The 20,239-nt window shown below is 42.0% G+C and overlaps 2 protein-coding genes across 7 annotated transcripts in view; one reads left to right on the top strand and one right to left on the bottom strand.

The window, feature by feature from the left end:
• Positions 1 to 8,811, top strand: part of itsn2a (intersectin 2a) — a 35,805-nt gene extending 26,994 nt beyond the window's left edge. For 4 of the 6 annotated variants that reach the window (XM_069515097.1, XM_020091874.2, XM_069515094.1 and 1 more), the window contains 12 exons: positions 198 to 242; positions 3,729 to 3,850; positions 3,950 to 4,056; positions 4,300 to 4,483; positions 4,599 to 4,697; positions 4,810 to 4,977; positions 5,255 to 5,467; positions 5,669 to 5,790; positions 5,895 to 5,977; positions 6,594 to 6,677; positions 6,750 to 6,923; positions 7,263 to 8,811. In XM_069515097.1, the coding sequence (XP_069371198.1) occupies positions 198 to 242; positions 3,729 to 3,850; positions 3,950 to 4,056; positions 4,300 to 4,483; positions 4,599 to 4,697; positions 4,810 to 4,977; positions 5,255 to 5,467; positions 5,669 to 5,790; positions 5,895 to 5,977; positions 6,594 to 6,677; positions 6,750 to 6,923; positions 7,263 to 7,414 (1,553 nt within the window). In that variant the 3' untranslated portion in view covers positions 7,415 to 8,811. The remainder of the gene's footprint in view (positions 1 to 197; positions 243 to 3,728; positions 3,851 to 3,949; positions 4,057 to 4,299; positions 4,484 to 4,598; positions 4,698 to 4,809; positions 4,978 to 5,254; positions 5,468 to 5,668; positions 5,791 to 5,894; positions 5,978 to 6,593; positions 6,678 to 6,749; positions 6,924 to 7,262) is intronic. The other 2 variants (XM_020091875.2, XM_069515096.1) reach the window with 1 other exon arrangement.
• A 2,988-nt stretch (positions 8,812 to 11,799) lies between these two features.
• On the bottom strand, positions 11,800 to 20,025 carry gnpat2 (glyceronephosphate O-acyltransferase 2). The gene is made up of 16 exons (XM_020091534.2): positions 19,889 to 20,025; positions 18,762 to 18,953; positions 18,502 to 18,678; positions 18,281 to 18,410; positions 18,058 to 18,185; positions 17,883 to 17,958; positions 17,256 to 17,407; positions 16,981 to 17,111; positions 15,368 to 15,609; positions 14,124 to 14,381; positions 13,967 to 14,046; positions 13,593 to 13,733; positions 12,969 to 13,068; positions 12,796 to 12,889; positions 12,601 to 12,662; positions 11,800 to 12,437 (listed from the first exon to the last, which is right to left on the bottom strand). Exons 2-16 carry the CDS (start codon positions 18,927 to 18,929, stop codon positions 12,385 to 12,387), a joined length of 1,992 nt encoding a protein of 663 aa, XP_019947093.2. The 5' UTR covers positions 18,930 to 18,953; positions 19,889 to 20,025; the 3' UTR covers positions 11,800 to 12,384.
• Positions 20,026 to 20,239: the final 214 nt, after the last annotated feature.

Raw genomic sequence — 20,239 nt, 5'->3', positions numbered from 1 at the left:
AGGCGGACAATATTTTTCCGTCATAACATTTGAGAGAAAATCAATAATTCACACATTAGGTTTGAATCACTGGGGAGTGCTGTTGGGTGGGAAGGAATAAGACTGTGGGAGGCTGTTGAAACACATTTATCAGCCACATAAACAAACTTCTCTCTTGCTGCTGTAAAATCTCATTGGTTTGACTTGGCTCACTCCAGGTTCGCTAGATTCCTCATCCATGTCAGAGCATGGAGGGAGTGAGGGTAAGTTTTGTAAAGAGTTGTGGTGTCTGTCAGTCACTGTGGCGTCACTGGTGAACATAAACCCATCACACTTAAAAGGCTCAATCCCCTACATTTTGTTTGTGTGATACTTCAATCTCACATCTTGTTAAATGAACAATAAAGTTGAATAAATGTTTAATGTCCTCCATTAATGGATCAGGCCTTTTAAGTTTCCATGAATCAACTGCACAATAACAAAAAAATAATTTCAAGGAATAGTTTGGCTTCTTGTTTTGATTTTGGGAACCGCAGAGAGTTAGATATGAAGACTGTGTCTTAAATATGAAGCTAACGAGGCTAAATACATCTAGCTGGCAATTAGCTTAGCTTAGCATTAAGAGTGGAAGCAGGGGGGAAACATTAGCCTGGCTCTGTTCAAAGTTATAACTTAAAATAGAGTACTGTAAATCATACATTATGTATTTTTCTTTGTTACCAAAAGTAACAAGGCATGGTAACAAGACTAGCTCTTTTAGCTTTTGTACTAAATTAGCCACCATATGAGCGCCTACTAGCTGCATATTTAACAAACTAATATGAAGAATATGATAGGTTTTTCAAAGGTAAAAAGTAAAATAAAGTACATTAACTAAACTTTACAAAAATAAACCACGTATCACAAGGCTAGCTAACAAGGCTAGCTGTTTTCCTATTTTCCCAGGCTTTATGCTAGGTTAGCAGCTATAGAAGTGCCTGCTAGCTGCATATTTAACAAATCAGTGTGAGAGGAAAGCAGCCTGGCTTTATTCAATAGTGTAAAGTACAGTAAAGCTTGCTTCATCATACATTATATCTTCTATATCTGAAAATGCTGTTTTACCTTGTTTCCAGACTTGATGCCAGGCTAGCCGCCATCGAGGTTCCTCCTTAGCAGCTTATTTAACAACCAAAGTCATACAAATAGATCGATCGTCTCTTCTGACTCTCAGCGAGAAATTGAAAGTGTTTCTCAAAATGACAAACTATTCCTTTAAATAGGTGTTTCCAACTAATCACTGGGTGAAGAAAATGGAACAAACATTGATAAGCTTCACATTAAACTGGTAAAATGAAACGTCTCTCCTCCCTGATCGTGTTTTTTAGATTAAAGTTTCATTTTCTCTGGGATGTGCGATCACTACATTGTTGGGATGGGTGTGATGCCGCTCGAGTATAAATCCGCTGCTCACTGCTCCGGAATTTCAAATTAAAAGAGCCCATTTTGCAGCAGGACATGTGAAATCATGTTCGTAGCTTACGTGTTCTTACAGCAGCGTGTCTCTGTTAACAAGCGTGAACACACTGGACGTTTAATTACCGTGAATTTGTCTGAGCCACAGATGTGGAGCCCTAATGAAAGCTAATGAACACGTCCTGACTCATACACACTAAGGTCTACAGAGACACAGCGGAAGAAAAGACCCTCACGCTCCGGCTGACGTGACTCGCAGTAACATTTGCATTCCCAGAAAATGCATTATTAATGCACCTGCATGTAAGAGTGTGGCATTAATATTAAAACTATATTAATGTCTGCTGTCTCTCCTTCATCTCACTCACCTCCCCCCTCCCGCTTCTCCACTTCATCTGTTTTGTTTTTTTCTTTCCTCTGTAGGACAGTAATGCCGGCTTTCCTCTCGTCTTCTCCTCCTTTTCCTCTCCTTCCCACTCCTCTTCCTCCCCCCTTCCGTCTGAGCCAATCCGAATTGCCCTGTCGCAACAGGAGGCCCAGCCAACGGCAAGAACAGCCCAGCTCTCCGCTTTCCATCCTTACTCCTTTAGGACTGTGATCTTCTGCTCTCCTCTGCTTTTGATACCTTATATATTTTCTTTTCTTTAAATTTCCCCCTCTGTCGTTTCTCTATTAATAAGCATTAATTTCTCACCCCGATCCCCCTCGCTCTCTCCTCGCCTGTGTTTCCATTGATGCTTCTTTAATTAACCAATTAACTAACTAAGGGAGCGAGGCAGAGGCAGCTAGACACGAGTTAGAAAAGCTTTTGTCCCTCTGATATGAAAAGAATAGAACGTGTAGTTTTCCTGAAGAAGATGGAAATATGGATTCTAGAACTTTGATTACAGATTATGATTTAATAATTATATAAATGGAATCAGACTGAAGTCGTTTAGTTTTCTAAATTAAGGTTATGAATCAGTACGATAAAGAGTTTTATAACAGGGTCGCTCAGTCTTGCACTAACAACATTGAAACCTTGCTCTAAATGGACCAATGTGAAGACTCACTGTTGCTTAAATCACCAGTAACCTTGATTGCTACATGCTAACACATTGCTTGAATGAAAAACTGATTGTGTTACTGTCGCTTCTCATACACGATTTACTCGATTTATGATTAATGCTTCCAAGTATTTAAAACTGAGACTCATCCTGTATGGAACTGTGATATCACCAGCAAAAAACATGCACAGATATTTGCATAATTACAACAGAGTATTAGGGACATATTGATGGAATAAAGTCATAATATTAAGAGAATATACCTTTTTTACGGCAGCCATTTAAACATGAAATAGTCGGTAAACACAGGTATTACTAATCACATTGATCTTAATTATTGTGATATGTAACACTTATTTGACAACTATTTCATGTCAAAATTGTTTGCAGTGAAAAGGGTCTATTGAGTCACAATATTATTAAGTCGTAATATCACCAAAATAAATTGGTAATTTTTAGCAACATCAGAAGATCAGCCCGTCAGAACTCCAGCGAGCATGGGTTCTCCTTGCTATTTCTTTCCTAAATCATTTTTTCTTATTTAATTATGAATTTATTCCCGTAATATTGTGACTTGTGTGATTTTTCATTAAATTACAACTTAATTTCTGTAGCATTCCATCTTTATTCTCGTAATAATGTGACTTTATGATCTTGATCTTCTGACTTTATTCTCAAAATCCTCCCAAAAAAGAAAAAGGTCAACATGGCCCTCAATCTCTGTTGCACATACCTACTGTTATGCATAGGGTTAGAGATAATGACTCCACACTGCTGACATGTTTGTCTTACATTGTTACAACTATTTGCCAAGTTTGAACCTCAAAGACTTGAACTACTAACTGAGTCTTCCATTGCTCTTCCACCCAAGCATTAGCTGCTTTATTCATTCACACCTATGCAATCATTTGGAGTGAGAGGAGCTTAATTTATCTGTGATTGGAGTCATTGTTAGTGTTGTCAGTGTTAGCATTGCCCGGTATGTTCCTTTAAGTTCATGTACTGCGACTACAACGTGCCTCACTCTTGTCTGTGCATTAAATGTAAATAAAATACCATAAAACTGATAATAAAAGGAGATTTTAACATGTGGATGCATGTAGTGTTTACTGTGTTGTCTCCATGTCAGCGATTGACGGCAAAGCGTTTGTGCGTGTGTTTGCGTGGCACATGCTGCTGGTTTGTGCATGCATGCATGTCTGCATGTGTGTCTGTTTGCATGGGCATGTGTGTGCGTGTGCACTACAGGGTGTGCGGACCTGATGACGCTGGACACCATGACCCCTCAGGAGAGGAAAAGACAGGGCTACGTCCACGAGCTCATCCAGACGGAGGAGACTTATGTGGAGGACCTAGAGCTGGTACTAGAGGTACAGACTTGCACGCTCAAAGTTTTTGACATTATAAGAATTTCTCTGGACTCATGTTGTTTCTGTCCCTTCCTGTTTATTCCTGTTGATGTATTTTAGGTTTTCTACAAGCCCATGTCTGACTCAGGCCGACTAACAGAAGCTGAGATGGCTATGATATTTGTTAACTGGAGGGAGCTGATTATGTGTAACACCAAATTGCTGAAGTAGGTACCACACACACAAATTCAGTGCATGTCTGACAGCAGCAAAACACACACAACTGTCTCACTGAGCTGAAAATCAGAGCAACAAGACTTGACACTTGAGATTTGGTCCATTTCCACAAGCCTGTCGTCTCTGTGGGCTTGAGTTATTCCTTTAGGTTGACTTTTTACATCTGGCTCCGTACAAATGGATGAAGATGTAACATGTGTGTAACATCATCATCATCATTATTTGTGTCGCAGGGCCCTGCGGGTCAGGAAAATGACAGGAGGAGAGAACATGCCGGTTGAGCTCATAGGAGACCTGCTGGCGTCGGAGCTCGCCCACATGCAGCCCTACATCCGCTTCTGCTCCTGCCAGCTCAACGCCGCCGCCCTGCTGCAGAGCAAAACCCACAACCAGCCTGACTTTAAAAACTTTCTCAAGGTAATAAGTTGTGCCTCGTGTGGAACTGACATATTAAAAAAGTGACATACACAGAGGGCACACACGGTTCTGTGTAAATCTTTATCTCTCTGACTGTTTGCCTCATCCTGAGCAGAAGATCGCCACTAACTACCGCTGCAAAGGAATGCCACTGTCAAGCTTCCTCCTCAAGCCCATGCAGAGGATCACACGCTATCCCCTGATCATCAAGAATGTATGTGCCACATGCTCTTTATGTGTCTATTTACAATAAACCACACCCAACACTTTTTTCTCTGATACTCATTGTTTGTTTCCACATCTTTCGCCCATTTCCTGTTTGTCAGATCCTGGAGCACACCCCAGAGGACCACGTGGACCGCGGGCCCCTGAGACAAGCTCTGGAGCGAGCCGAGGAGCTGTGCTCTCAGGTCAACGAGGGCGTCAGGGAGAAGGAGAACTCGGACAGGCTGGAGTGGATACAGAGCCACGTCCAGTGTGAGGGTCCTATAGAGGTAAACATAGAGAGATGAAACGTGCAGCATTAACCATGGGATTTGCAGGTTATGTTATCGTTGCTGTATAGAAAAGTTGCAGCCTCCACAACTCAACACACACTTTTTTTGCACTAAAATGTCTGATTTACATCAGAATTCTTGTTTTTTGTCACTGAAACTAATGCACACATACAGTAGCAAAGCCAAGGATCATAATTCACTGAGCTACTTTTACGGTAGCTCTTTCCTTTCCTCCATCTCTCCTCTCACTTTACTGTCTCGCCGTCTCTTTCAGCACTTGGTGTTCAACTCGCTGACGAACTGCCTCGGGCCTCGCAAGCTGCTCCACAGCGGCCGCTTGTACAAAACCAAAAGCAGCAGGGAGCTGTGGACTTTCCTCTTCAGTGATTTCCTCCTCCTCACACACAGCGCCAAACCTTTCTCTTCCTCGGGATCAGACAAGCTATTCAGCCCCAAGACCAACATACAGCTGAAGATGTACAAAACAGTAAGTGAGAGGCGAGGCGCTATTCTTACACAAGGGGAATATGATGTGAATTTTCTTACACAAAGGAATATAATATGTAAAACCACATGGTGTTTAAGCAGTACTTATTTTTTGGATTATTTTAAGGAAACCTCTGCTTGCAGCAAATTGAAATGTTCTATAATTTGTGTGCAATCATCATCTGTTTGTTTTCTTCTCCAGCCACTATTTCTGAATGAGGTTTTGGTGAAAACCCCCCCCGACCCGTCCAGCGATGAACCACTCTTCCATGTCTCACACATCGATCGTGTCCACACACTCAAAACTGAGACCTTGAACGAGAGGTACACGTGGACATAAAACATCTGCACAAATCTCAACAAAGACCTAATTGTTCTCATTATTCCGTCTGAAATATTCACAGGTTTACTGACATTTTTTTTCACAGGGCGACATGGGTCCAGAAAATCAAAGCAGCATCTGAACATTTCATTGAAACTGAGAAGAAAAAGAGAGAGAAGGCTTATCAAGGTAAACACAGAAAATGTTTTAAGTAATCACACCAAACGAGTCCAAATCTTATATTTCAGTTTCTAAAAACAAAACTCCACTTGACTGATGTTGTCATTGGATCCTAAGAAAAATACCTTGTGACATAATACAACTAATATCATTATTTTACGACTAAAAGAGGCATTGTAAGAATTAAAGTGTAATCTAATCTAAATATCCAATAAATCATGTGATTAATCTTCAACATAGCATCATTGCATCAACTCTAAGGAAGTGCAATGAGCAATTTTCTAATTTGAATGTGATAAGACATAATTGTATGTTATGATATAAAGTAAACTTGAAAAAAAGATCAGATTTTATTCAAGTATCTTGAAAGATTCATGTATTAGCGTACTAGAAAAGTCCATGCTCGTGACCCACAGCGCACACCAAAGCCACCATTTGTATTCGTGTGATTATGTTTTCAAAGTGATTCCTGTTTATGAAGGTTAAATATGAGGTGAGGGGCGTCATTTCCCTACAGCCCCTTACTCATAAAGTCTATTTTTTGTCCCCTGCCCCCCACACATTATTCACGAGGCAAAAACCTGCTGTGTTGTAGATTTATATATAACGACTGTGTTTGTTTCAGCACGTTCCCTGAAATCCAGCGGTATCGGACGACTGCTGGTGACTGTCACCGAAGCTCAAGAGCTCAAGGCTTGTAAACCAAACGGTGAGGTCCGATGATGGAACACAAGAATACAGTGCGTATTGTTGAAGTAACACCCTTATCCTCTCTGTGCAGGTAAGAGTAATCCGTACTGTGAGCTGACCATGGGGGCTCAGTGCTACACCTCCCGGCCCGTCAGCGACACTCTGAACCCTAAGTGGAACTTTAACTGCCAGTTCTTCATCAAAGACCTCTACCAGGACGTCCTGTGTATCACTGTGTTCGAGAAAGACCAGTTCTCACCAGATGGTCAGTGGAGAAAACACACACACAGAATTGATATGAGGGTTTTTGTTTCATTTGTGCTGCCAGTACAGAATGAAGGAGACACGGTCACAGGTTGTTTGCCAGGATCTGACTGCTTTGCTTTGTTTGAACAGATTTTCTAGAAAGCTTCAGCTGTCGTCCTATTATACCGTCTTATTTTTTGTGTCCTTTTTGCCTTGACTGTGATTGTGTAACAGCTTCCAAATGTTACATTGTCGGCCAATATATTATCAGAGGTTTTTTAACTTTCAAATATTGAAAGGAAGCCGTTGATGTGTTTAATAAAATTAATGTTAAAATCAATCCGTTTTCTGCCTCCAGATTTCCTGGGTCGTACTGAAGTTCCCGTGGCAACAATAAAGAAAGAAATGGAGAGCAAAGGTGCTGCAAACCGACGCCTGCTGCTACATGAAGTCCCTACTGGAGAAGTTTGGGTCAAACTAGACTTACAGCTTTACGAGCCAAGCAAATGAGGACAACTTACAGAAACACTCTCCCTCGAGCACAGACTCTCTTTTTAAAGTGATGATCAGAAGATGTTTTCAATATGAAGCTACAGTTAAAGAGACTAAAAGTGCCTGTTTGTAGCAGTGCAAACAATGCAATTGAAAAATCTTTTTGTTTTTCCCGCCACTGAAGTGACGTTTATTCTGGTAAAGGGAATTCTTAGTATGAGTATAATTTGCCAATACTTGAATGTTCGTTAGTTGGAAGACAACTTATTAAGACATGCCTTAAATTGTAACCAGGTCGTTTTTCCTACAGGGTTTAGAAATGTGATATTTTTGTATCATATATATACAAATTTGTATACAATACCATTTCACTTTTAATGAAGGGATACCAACCGTCAAAATGTGTGTTCACGTGCCCTGTTACAAATTCAAGATGCCACACATACATTTCTATGTTGCACACTACTGTAGAATATCATTTCAGAGGTTACCTCATGGTGTAAGGAAGTATGCCATTAAATCCTAAAATAATGGCAGGAATAAAATACGTGGCTGTTCCACTACTTTGTCAACACATTCTCGATTTCCTGGTATAAGTATGAAGTAGTTAAAAGAATAGAGATGCGTGATTTAATTTGGAAGTAGCCGAGGACTCCAGCAGCTGGTTGTTTGTGAGCAGCCGGTCTAACCACACCTTCCATCCGGTGTGGAAGTGGCACTGATGTGGTATGGTGTCTTATCAAGCCTGCATGAGAGACATTTGCACAAAGTTACTTCTCTCTTACCTTCTCTCTTACTTCTTACTGCTGTGATTCTAAAGTATCACACTGTTGATTGACATCCTCCAGCGTTACAGAAAGCATGGTGAATTATCAATGATTAAAGTCTTTGGATGTTGTACCTGCTGGCGAGAGTTCTTCTGGGTGCAGAGACGGGATAATTGGGGGAAGCCTGTAGAACTGTGTTGGCCTGAGGCGTCACAGACTCACTGAGAGGACGATCGCTCTGAGGTAGATTCTCCACTTGTCTCCTTCTGCATTTACTTCCTGAGATAAAACAAAAAGTTGTATAATTTTGTGTCTTTGAACAGAATTAGTATATCACATTCACTCCAGACAGAATAAGGAGAGACATGAGAGAAATGAATGAATGTAGATGACCACTCTTTTCTGTGCCTTTTGTTTTGTTGAAATAATATAACTGTCTTAATTCAATGTGCTGTACGTGGGTTTCTATGCTTGGTTGTTGGTTGGTTATATAGACTGGATTAAGTGACTGCTCACCAAAAGCTATGCAAAAGTGTATTGATCACCACCTGGTGGCTGGCTGCAGTAGAGGTTATAAACCCTGCCTCCTACGTGTTAGTAGTTGGGACTTGGCTGAAACTAAAAAGTAAAAGAACAGATTTTCTCAAAGATGGTTTTTATTGCGTTCTTATTTGTTCAACTGCTGTTTTTTTTTTTCATTTGATGCTTTGAAAACTTGCAATTGGTCAAGTGTGTGTGATCTTGATACTGAGGCTCCATTCCCTGACTCCTACTGCGCAGACTCTGGCTCCTATATAGGTGAAAGATGGCAGCACCAGGATACTTTGATTTCTGTTGGTAAGTCGTCAGGTGGTTGGTTGGTTGTATTGAGCACCAAGCATTTAATTCTGTTGTCACTTAAGTCAGGAAAACAGCAGCTGAACCATATCTATCAACAACTCCAAACCTTCTTCATTCATCTTTCGTAAGACATTGTACATTCAGAAATGTCACTGGAGAGACAGAGCAGGGAAACGAGCAGCCATGCATTACTCCTCTAAACACCACAGACTGACAGTGTGCAGCTTCTCTCTGACATTTAAAGACTGGTGATAAGTAATTGAACACAGTTTCACTCTCTATGTGAAAGGGCAACAGTATAGAGAGAGAGTCCATGTAAAAGAAGTAACATATCATACTTTCGAACAGGAAACATATATATATATATATATATATTTACTTTTAGTTTAACAAATAAAATAACACATGTATCTAAATTATGTAAACTGACGGGTGTATATATATTAAATAAATGCATTTATATATTTATATATATATATATAATATCAGTAATATTTAATACATTATGAGATTTAATAAATAGATGAATAAATGATATATGTCGCTTTTAAATCTATTTTAAGGTGCTTCAAGGTTGCGTCCACCTCTTCTGGCACAGGTGTCTAGACAAACATGGGCACAGACTGTTTATCCACCAGGTGACAGACATAATTTTCTCACACACTGGAAATATCTGGACAAGAGAAGTCAGTAGTTTTTTTTAAACCGGTGACAGTTTGGTATTTAAAATGTATAATCCTCAAATGATTGAAATCTCTGGGCAGAGTGTTCTCTGTAGACTCCATGTCTGAGGAGCCTGTAGAGCTGTCAGGTGCAGTTGGTTCTGCGCGTCTCAATGCGCCTGTTGACGCCTGATGTGAAGGTGTTCAGAGGCTGCGACACCTGCGGAGTCGAATGGAACTACTTAATGTTTGGGTATTAGCTGCGTAAAGACTGGGCAGGGCTTGGACACCTCATAACCTGAAGGGTTTCACTGCTTTCTTTCTTTTCGGTGCCGGGTCCAGGACAGCGGGGAGGCTACATGGATTGGTGGACTTGGTTGGCAGCGTGTATTGCCCTGCTCTGGATCCTGTGCTTCATAGACGGTAAGAGAACAAGTGGAGGACTTGGAAGCTTTTCAGGAACTATATCCTCTCTTATGGCGGAATTAGATTTCATTAAATGTTGTCCTGCGTGTTAAAAAATAAGGACTTTTAAAATTAGGATACTTAAAAAATGTTTTATATTATGTTAAATATTTTTCATTTTAGGTTTCTAAAACCTAAAAATATCAGTTGTCCAAAACCTGTCAACGGATTCATGGCGCAAAGGGACCTTACTTTACGCACTTTTATACGCAATGAGCTTGACTAGAATAAACGCTGCAGCATTTGTAGCTGTATGCCACTTTCTGAAACTTTTTAGAGATGTTTTGGGGTATGTGCAGAAACCCGAAAATGCGGATTTTGTCCTCACACATCGAATGAATACTTACTATAAAAGCGTCTCTTTCTCACGTCAGAGTTTATGTTCTGTCTGATTGAGGTTCTTGAGGAGACATGCTCCATCACTGCAAGACACAATCTTTAGATAGGTGGTAGTGTAATTGATTGAAAGTGGATTTTATATTGTATTACAGATTAAAGCCTTTTTGATCGTGGCTTTTTTATTAGAGGGTGGATCTTGTGCAGACTGTGTGCGTAAAAAAGCACCTCGCCACTCTATGCGTGCTGAGATGATAGCCACCGCTCACATGGCTTGTGAACAGACTTTAATCCAGACATTTGAAAGAGTTTTGAGACTTAAGGGTGTTTATGCTTATTTGTTGCAAGACATATTCTTAAGAAATGGAATGCCATTGAAAACAATTGGATTTTATGATATATAACAGAATAAAACGTTTCTGATCGTGGTCATTTTACCAGGGGATGGATCTTGTGTGCGTAAAAACGCACCGCACTTCTCTTCATTGCGTGCTCAGGTGATGAATGCCGCCCACATGGCTGGTGAACAGACTTTAATCCAGTGGCAGACGCTGTTTGTAATGGTTGGTGACATTAGCCACGGTATTAAATTAGACTCCAGTTGACCCTGTTACCCTCTTATCCCCAGGAAACGCCGTGCTTGAGCTGCGGCTGCTCTTCCATGCGCTGACCAAAGCCGCTTGTCACCTGTACCTGGCCCTGCTGCCGCTGCGCCGCGCCGCCACCCACTTCGCCGACTTCGCTCGGTACCTGGTCAACCATTTCCAGCCGCCTCCAAACCCCCATGGCTACCTCCACCAGGGCCAGCCCCCGGCCAAGAAAGGCACGCTGCACCTGCTGGAGTGCATGTGCGTGGTGTGCGAGACGGTGCCAAACCTGATGGGCGCGGCGCTCAGCCTGGGCGCAGCGTTTTGCCACATGATGCAGGGAGGCTTCTACGTCCTGGCAGCGACGCTACGCACCATCCAGATCAACCTGTTCTCCCAGATGAACGGCGAGAAGGAGAGGTGGGACAAGGAGCGGGTCCGAGCCAAAGAGTGCGAGAAAAAGCTCAACTCTAAAGTGTTGGAATACATCTCGGTGTTCTGTCAAGACCCGGTCAGCGCTTTACGCATCAAGGTCGACGTGCCACCCGTGTATAGATAATCTTTGTACAGCAACTCAGCACTTAAATGGCACATAATGAGGCCTTTTCTCCAAACTACTGAGGGGTCACTGGTGCAGGGATGCAGAGATGTGACAGGAGGTTGACCTCTGACCTGAGGGAATAGTTCCAACAGTCAGAGACGAAATTATGTTCAAGTGTGAAAAAGACGGAAGAATCCTTGGTGCATTTTGTTACAACTGTTTTACATTTATTGAGATGTAACTGAGTTAAAATAAACGTCTCAAACAAAGTGATTCGACATCGTTGTTGTAATTAAACCTTTATCGCTATGGACATTGGTCATAGTTGAGTTTTCACTATCTAACTTCACTTACCATGTCAGCATGTCATTTAATAATCAATCAAGGACAGAATCTTTCAAATATATTAAACAAGTATAAGTTATTAATTCAGTATTGAAATCCACAGGTGTCCTCATTGCTTGTTTCATAGTTAGAAGCCCAGAAAAACACTTCTCTCCTAAAAAATTACTTTCTGATTATAGCCTTAAAAAATCAGCAATAATATCACTCTTGCGTTTTATCTTAGCTCTGTTCTTTAAGATATGTAAAGGATGAGAAAAAGTTCCCAGAGACAGAGTCGGAAAGCAGCCAAGTTGCAGGATGAAGTATATTTCGTCTGTTGCATGAAAGACCCAGAGGGAAGACAAGGAGGAAGAAAGATGTGAAGACAGAAAGGGTGAAAAGGGTCAAGCAGGGGTAAATAGGACCGTGGGCTGATTCCCGAGGATGGATCCGTTCCAAAAGGAGACTAAAGTCTTGCGTCAGGTGTCGTCTGGAGCATCTGGGGAGGGATTTTCCCAGCTACAACGAGAGAGGAGAGGAAAAATCCCTCAGGCTGCTGTTTGTGTGGCGTGGTAAACAAAGTTAAGTATTTTAAAAGGTAAACTACGGCAAAATACTCAAATACAAAACCTCAACAGTCACAAAACAGCTCATCTATCTTCTTTAAAATCCCACAACTTACAAAGTACGTCTTCAATTCTTCTGACGGCAGCTTTGTTCACTTTCAATTCGTTCTGCTCTGAGCTGTGATGAGAAAACAGGATACAGAAACTTAACGTGCGTAACTCTGGCATCAGAAGTGAACGCAGCTTCTCAACCACCTCAGAAAATGAGCTTAAAACCAAACAGACTTGCAGGGGCTGATCTCATTACTCACGCCCTGGACTTTGTCACAGCCTGCAGCCGCTGCAGGGCCATCAAAACGTTTTTCTGCGTGTCTGATGAGAGGGCCTCATAGGTGTCCAGCTCACCTGTGATATAACAGACACACTTAGCCGCTGGAGGTGGTTGGAGAGGTCAGAGGTCGTATCTCACACTTTCTGTTTTTACCTGAGAGGATGAGCCTGGTAGCCAGGTTTCTCACAGCAGGTAGGAACTGTTTCTCTGTGAGCATGTGAGCGCCTTCCTCAGAGAGGTACCTGAGCATCGCCTGCATATAAAAACACACCTCATCAAGCAGAGGATCTCAAGACTCTCTTTTTCTCTCGTTGTGAAAATTTCAACTGTGTCTTAAGCAGCGATTTCAAAAGCTGACAGAAAATGATTTGGAATTGTGACTCAAAAAACCCAAACAACAATTGTCAGCGACAGAGAGTCTCTAAGGAATTTTTCAATTATAAGAGTCCATTTAAAAAGGGTGTAGTGCCTTTAAGCTAACAAGCTAATGACAGGATTAAGAAACTATTTATATAACTGAAAGGAGTCACATTTGATTGTACTGTCTAAAGAATGGCACTCAGTTAAAATGCATAACTCCCCGGCATAACAAACACATTTAAATTCACTAGATCCAGATTTTTATTTGGATCTGCACCAAATTGCACAAACTCATAAATATCATAAACACCTCTTAACATTTTTTCATCAGGATCCAGGACTGTTTTGAAGTAACAACTTAAAACTAGAACTGGAATCTATGACCAGAAATATCAGCGATGGGAGAAGTGAAAGGACCTGGTATGAATCCATGAAGGGTTGTATGAGAGCCCGCAGGAACGATATCGTCTCCTCCCCCGTATCTGAAAGCGTCACTTCCTGCTGGTTGATGCGGGCGGCTCCACATTTCTTCAGGAGGGAGCACGCCTTCTCAAAGTCCTGATGATAAACAAACACACACAAACACTATAACACCTCAAAAATCATCTGCAGAAAAAGATTAGTGGTTAATTGGTTTAACTAGATAACCTGGGATTCTATCAGCTGACCGAGCCTAACATGTCAGAGGTTGAGCTGTGAGCTAACATTTCATACATGATTTAAGAGGACCATAATCCTCTCTGTCCCGAGATGCTCGGAGGATGCTTAGCCCTGACAGATGAGCGTGTTACCTGAGACAACTCGCCCGGGATGGAGATGAACTCGAAGGAGAAGAGGTCCTGTAGGAAGCAGAAGAAGGCGAAGAGCTCGTCTGTGAATGGAACGGATCACGATGAAGAACGAGGAAAACATGTAGGGTTTGACAGATATATCACGTCTGATCCTCACCTCTCTGTGTGCTCTTTGTGATGTGCATGGCCGTGGCGAGCAGGGCTGGACGCACAAATACGTGCAGCGCCTGATTCCTGTAGGAGGCCAGCATCAGCACCCCAGACGCCGTCCTCATCACACTCTCCTGTGGGCTGATTGGATGCCTCCTCACCGGCTCTTTCTCCTGAACCAGGTAGACACGCCCCGCTTTCCGGTGAACTGTGGAGCAGTGGAGGGCCACGGCGGATGACATCACGTCCGGGTCAGGAGTTTGTGCTGCAGAGAGCGATCACAAAATGATCTGTCTTCTATAGGCAGGAGTCGCAGAAGGTCAGGGAGGCGTCAGGATTGTAAACATATATGTACACGTGTGTGAATCTTCACACACTAAAGACGTCTAAAGTGAGACAGTGCAGCGGGGTACTCTTAGGATAAGTTCCTTTAAGTGCATAATCCACTGAACATCTCCTAAGTGAATCTGATCACTTGTGCCAACTCACATTCATCTAATCTGTCTGATCTACCTCAGGCTGAGGTTCAGACACACAAGGTGAGACGCTGACACATTTCTGCACTCTCTTACTTTCCTCTGCATCAACCTTGGCTGGCTCGCTCGAAATGCAGTATGAAAACGCCACCTATTGGTCACTAAAGGGACGAGAAAGTAATCCTCATAGAGAGTGAGCAGAGCTTAACACTGATCCCACTCATGTGATTGGTCCTGATGCAGCTGAATTAATGTTACTTTTCACTTTCAGTTAACTTATTTTTACCAACACGAGTTCAGATCACTACAACTTATTTTCAGTAGTTTGATCCTTTAAATATCAGTTTAAAAAATACTGGAATTTTTTAGTTTTTATTAAAACACATAAAATTAATTATTTTCCGTATACTATATGATATTAGGATTTGTAATGGAGGGTTATCACAGCCTGGTATATGTCACTGACGATCATTAACATTGCTTTTGATGCATTTTCTTTTGTACAGTGTCACATTTAAAAAACACTTTCCTCTCAGGACCTTTGTGGACGACAATGTCCCCTTACTGGAACTGCTGTGAAACATTATCTCGCCCCGAGGTTTAAAGCTGGACAGTGTCCTCCTGCACTTGTGTATTTGCTGAGAGCAGGAGAAGCGGAACTTCCTCCCACTATGGGTTTTATATTAGTATTGTACAATGATAAATGCAGAGTTTGTCTTTCGCTTACTACATCACTGCATGTCTGAAAGTAGCTTGTGAGTTAAGTCTCACCCACCAGGCCAGTTCAGACGAGCTCCGAGGTCCAGCGCCAGCTTCCTGAGCCAGAGGGTTTGTTCAGTGAGCTGATGCCACAGCAGACCCTCCTCAGTTAGCACTGTGATCGGAGCCTGGAGCAACAGGCAGGCCATCAGAGACCACGGGCTGATCACAGAGCCCTCTTCTTGGACTTGCACCATGAGATGAGCCAGCCAGCTCACACAGGCCTGAGCCTCCGCAGTGGGCTTCTGAGGAAGATCCCTGTGAATAGAGACAAAGAGGGAGAAGAGGAGGGAGTGAGCAGGAGGAAGAACGAGACAAACAGTCAAACAGACTGTATGTGCAGTTAGACAGGAAAATAGATGACTACTGCTCCTTAGGTAATATTTAAACTGTTTTAATAAGATGAATAACTTGTTGAATAATAAATTAAATAATAAAAAAAACTTTCTGTTGGGATCTTTTTGTTAGACTCTTGGTATTTATGGACTATTTCCTTGTGTTTGGTTTTTGGATTTTAGTCATTTGCTTCTTGAGTTTAGTTGTTTTTTTCTGTTCTTCCACATTCAGTTAAGTCCTGTTTAATTGTGCAACTTATCCTTGTGTCTCATGTCAGTGCACCTCACTTTCTTTCTCTGTCTGATTTCCACCTTCCCTGATAATCTGCAGCGCCCTGATTGTTTCCATCTGTGTCTCGTTGCCTCCCTGTGTTCCTCACCTCTTTGTCTCGTCAGGTTCCTGGTGTTTCCCTCATGTAAGTTCAAAAATCTTTTGATGGCTGCTGGATCAACACAACCAAACATTTGAAAAAGAGAGAATCCTTAAACCTTACAGCTCCCGTTGAAAATAATGTATTTGCCAGTGACGTTTCCAGCATCAAGATTCGTCCACAGACTTCTGATAAAAGACATTTTGTTTTTTGACCATGACTTCTGCTGTTTTTGCACACTTCTCCCTTTCCATGTACTTAAGTTTCTAGAATCTGTCCTCAAGTGTGACGTCTGCATTTGGATTGTCATCCTGCTCTGGATGTAAAAACTTTTATGAATCAGTCAAAGCTTGAAGGTTAAACTGATAACTATGTACATCTCTAGTTGGTGTGTTTTGTTTTGAGGCCATGATGGGTTTTTTTCAAGGAGCTGCTGCTCAATCGTCACGTCTCCTCTCTCTTTGAATGTTAATGTCTTCGGTTTAAGCGTCATTATTCAACAGCGAGCCTCATTACTAACACTTCACGATTAATTCTGCTCATGTAAAACTATAAATAAACAAAAGTCATAGACATCAAATGGTAAAAGCTTTTTTTATAAACCGATTCTGCTAGTCTAATCTCTTCTGGCAGATTGTTCCAAAGTGTAGGGGCCCTACGGCAAAGTCTCTGTCTCCTTGATTTTGGAATGGCCAGCAACGCTTCAACAGAAGATCAGTAATATACTGTCATTCTCTAACTTTTTTAAATAATTACTGAGCTGTCTTACAATTTATAATTTGCACTTTTTTGAAGGGGATTTACTTTAAATTCTTAAAGTGTAAAAGAGGAATTAGACCTCATGACCTCCTCATTTCTAAAATCCCAGCTTACTCCCTGGAGGCTAAACGATGCAGCACAGATTTGTAAAGAACTTTCCAGACCTGGGTGTGAGGTTGTACTGGCAGCGGTTGATCTTGCCCTCACACATCTGTCTGACTGACAGCGGACGGCCAAAGTTCACATGCATGGTGCCGTAATCTTCCTGGAGCACTTTGGTGGCCTTCAGCAGACCCTGCAGAGAGAGAGCGAGGCTGGGAGTGCGTCACGAGCAAGAATAATCAGCTTTATTTAAACATGACCTTTCTGAGTAGGAGTCACATGGTCTGATTGTTTGCAAATGCAATAAATGGACACATTTTAAGAAACAAGGACATACTGTAGTGCTTTCTTTGGGCTTGGGGACACCCAGCAACTCATGGGCGAGCAGCGACTCCTCCAGCACCCTGTCGTAGCTGATGCTGATGGGCACCAGCGTGATGTCAAACACCTCACTCTTAAAGTAGGGATCCAGCACCATGTGCATCATACCTACACACACACACACACGCACACAACCATTCTGCCGTTTTACCACTTTACATTTTATTTGTAATAAAATTATTTTCAAATAATCATCGATGTAAGCAGCGGTTGTCTACTGCAGGAAAATGAACATTTGAGTTCAAGTGACAACTGGTCAAAATATATAGAAATTCCCTCAAGGCTCACATTCAAGAGGCTAAAACATGTTTTGTGAAGCCACCGTTACTTTGACATTTCACCACCCACATTCGTTCAGTTAACCTGAGTCCAAGTAACACTTGTGCCAAAACTGAATTGATTCTCTCGAAGCGATTGTAAGATAACGTGTCCACGGTTTTGTGAAGTCACAGTAACATTTAACTGTTGACCTGCACATTTTTAATCAGGTCATCCCTGAGTGTTTGGGCCAGATGTAATGAAATTCCTGTTCCTGATATTTCACGTTCACAGACACACTAACACACAACATGCGGACACTCACCTAACTTCGGCGTCAGCGACTTCAGCGTGCGACTCCTCAACCCTTCCACATAAAACTCCATGGGAGCGAATCCTTTCTGCAGAGAAGACATCAAACTGTTGGAGGCATCTTTTCAAACAAGTTTTGACAAACACTTTCTAAAACAGCTACGACAGAGAAGAATGCCACATCTTACCCTGACAATGGTTTTGACATATTCCGACAGCACTGCCCAGTACAGTTTGTCAGAGCCGATGGCGCGGCGGATGAAAAACGCCCCAGAGCGACGCAGTATCTCTCCCACCATCTTCATCCCTGCAAGAGCTTTAAGGGAAAAATAGAGAAATGAATGCAGGTGTTTTGATATGATCTTACGTTATCTATAATGCTCTGTTGTTTTAATCCTAATAGATACTTGCGAATTCCTGCAGCGATAACAGGAATAGGGATGTCGTAGGTGAACATGATGTAGGAGATGATTAAGAAGTCCACGTAGCTCTTGTGATTGGGCATCAGGATGACAGGCGTCTCCTGGATGGCTTTTTGGAGCTGTGGGGACAGAGGAATTAGAAACACAGCTGAAGTGTCATGTCATTGACAGTTTGTGAGAGAAGTTGTCCATTCAGTTGTTGGTCCTGACCCTGCTGAGGCCCTCCATGTTGACGTAGATGCTGCTGAAGAGCCTCTTGGCCACCTTGGTGAGGGTGTAGCCCATCAGCCGGATAAAGCCCAGCTGCAGGTTGTGAGACATTTCTTCCAAAAGCCTGCAAGCCTCTTCCCTCACCTCCACCACCGACGACCTCGTCTCTGTGGCAATCTGAGGAGGGAGGCAGGGAGGTGACTCCATAATGTTTCAGCTGCAGAGTGAAACCCCTTTTGTTTTAAATGCCACATTCTCACCTCTTCAGTCACGTAGCGTAGATACTGGGACTCCAGCACGGCTTTGTTGAGCTCAGCCGTGGAGCAGGGGGACGCTCCTTGGTAGGGGTGGGGGTTAAAGGTCCTGAGGGCATGGCCGAGGTCACAGCTGCGCCTCCTCTCCTCCAGGATATCCACAAAATCCTCCATCCCTGCTCGGTCTGAAGCACTGTGCTGAAAGGAGAGGAGACGTGCTGATGTTTAAGTTGAAGTTTGACACCTTTAGTAGAAGATTCCCGGATTCTCTATTTTTCCTTCCCCACTTATGTCTGTTATTGGTTAGTTACTCTGATTGTGTCTTGTCCTCCTGTATAATTGTGGCTCTTTGTCCTGAATAACTAACAAAATGAGAATATAAGACATGCTTGGAGAGGTTACGCTGGTGTGGGTCCAAATAACAACCAGCAACACAGACTACTCATATTTCAATTACTATTCATTAATATTTATTTATACTATCAGGTTCAAACAGGGGTTATAAATTAATATTATAAAATCAGTCGATGAAGTTACATTCAGTATAGATGTCTACATCACCATTAAACATGAAGTTTATAGAACTGTGAGAAAAATTACTTCAGCTAAAAAAATCTGAGTATCTCTCCATAGAATGATTTAAGGCTGGGCATAAAACAATATCAATAATTATTGCAACATCATTTTCATAAATGGTCATATCGTCCAGCTTTAGAATGCCAGGCTGAAGAAAGAAATCAAATGTATTAATAAATATCGACTTTACAAGAGGACGCCATTTGTGGAACTGTAGAAAAACCGCTAATGTTGCAAGAACTTTGTCTTTAAAACACAAATGCATTTATCCAGTTATGAACCAAATAACACACTGACCCACTATCTGCAGTGTTTTGTACTCTGACCTTCTAATGCTGAGTGAGAGCTGTTAGGCAACGTGGACTTCTAATAACGTCAGTAACAAAAGCAAAGAACTCTGCTCGGATCTGAGTTCCCTCACTACAGACAAATAAGACCACAGACCACAGGAAGGTCACAGAGTAGCATGTACTTTATAATAATAGTCACTAGTAGGTTTTAAAAGGTTTGCAGCTACTTGCAACAAGAGATCTGCATGAAAACAAACTGTCTCTTACCGTTTGCGTCTTTCACACACACACACACACACACACACACAAACGCGCACTGCTGCAGGTGCATGTGTTTCTGTCCACGTCCACTTTAGATTTAGTTTTGTTTCAGATTCCTTCCTCCGCTGCGCCCTGTGGTGGCTGCAGACTGCCAATGGTGTCGCTGGGATTGGAAACTCCTCCTTCTCTATATTGTAACTGTTCAGCCCCCATGACCTCTAATAACCCCCACATTATATTTAAAGATTGTATTTAAATTCATTATTACTCACGACAGAGATTACAACGACATCATAGTAACATAACCTTAATAATAGTGATAGTAATATTGTTATGTATTCTCAAAACAAAGTTACA

Source organism: Paralichthys olivaceus, chromosome 19 (genome assembly GCF_024713975.1).
Source record: "Paralichthys olivaceus isolate ysfri-2021 chromosome 19, ASM2471397v2, whole genome shotgun sequence".
Taxonomy (NCBI): domain Eukaryota; kingdom Metazoa; phylum Chordata; class Actinopteri; order Pleuronectiformes; family Paralichthyidae; genus Paralichthys; species Paralichthys olivaceus.
This window is presented reverse-complemented; position numbering and strand designations above follow the sequence as displayed.

What these genes read in the sequence shown, in the direction of transcription:
- gnpat2 (XM_020091534.2), bottom strand. Translation starts at nt 18,929, where the DNA reads ATGGAGGATTTTGTGGATATCCTGGAGGAGAGGAGGCGCAGCTGTGAC. An exon ending in TGTTATCGCTGCAGGAATTC is followed by an intron (nt 18,186 to 18,280) that starts GCAAGTATCTAT and finishes TTTCCCTTAAAG; the next exon opens with CTCTTGCAGGGATGAAGATG. An exon ending in TCCCGGGCGAGTTGTCTCAG is followed by an intron (nt 13,734 to 13,966) that starts GTAACACGCTCA and finishes GTTTATCATCAG; the next exon opens with GACTTTGAGAAGGCGTGCTC.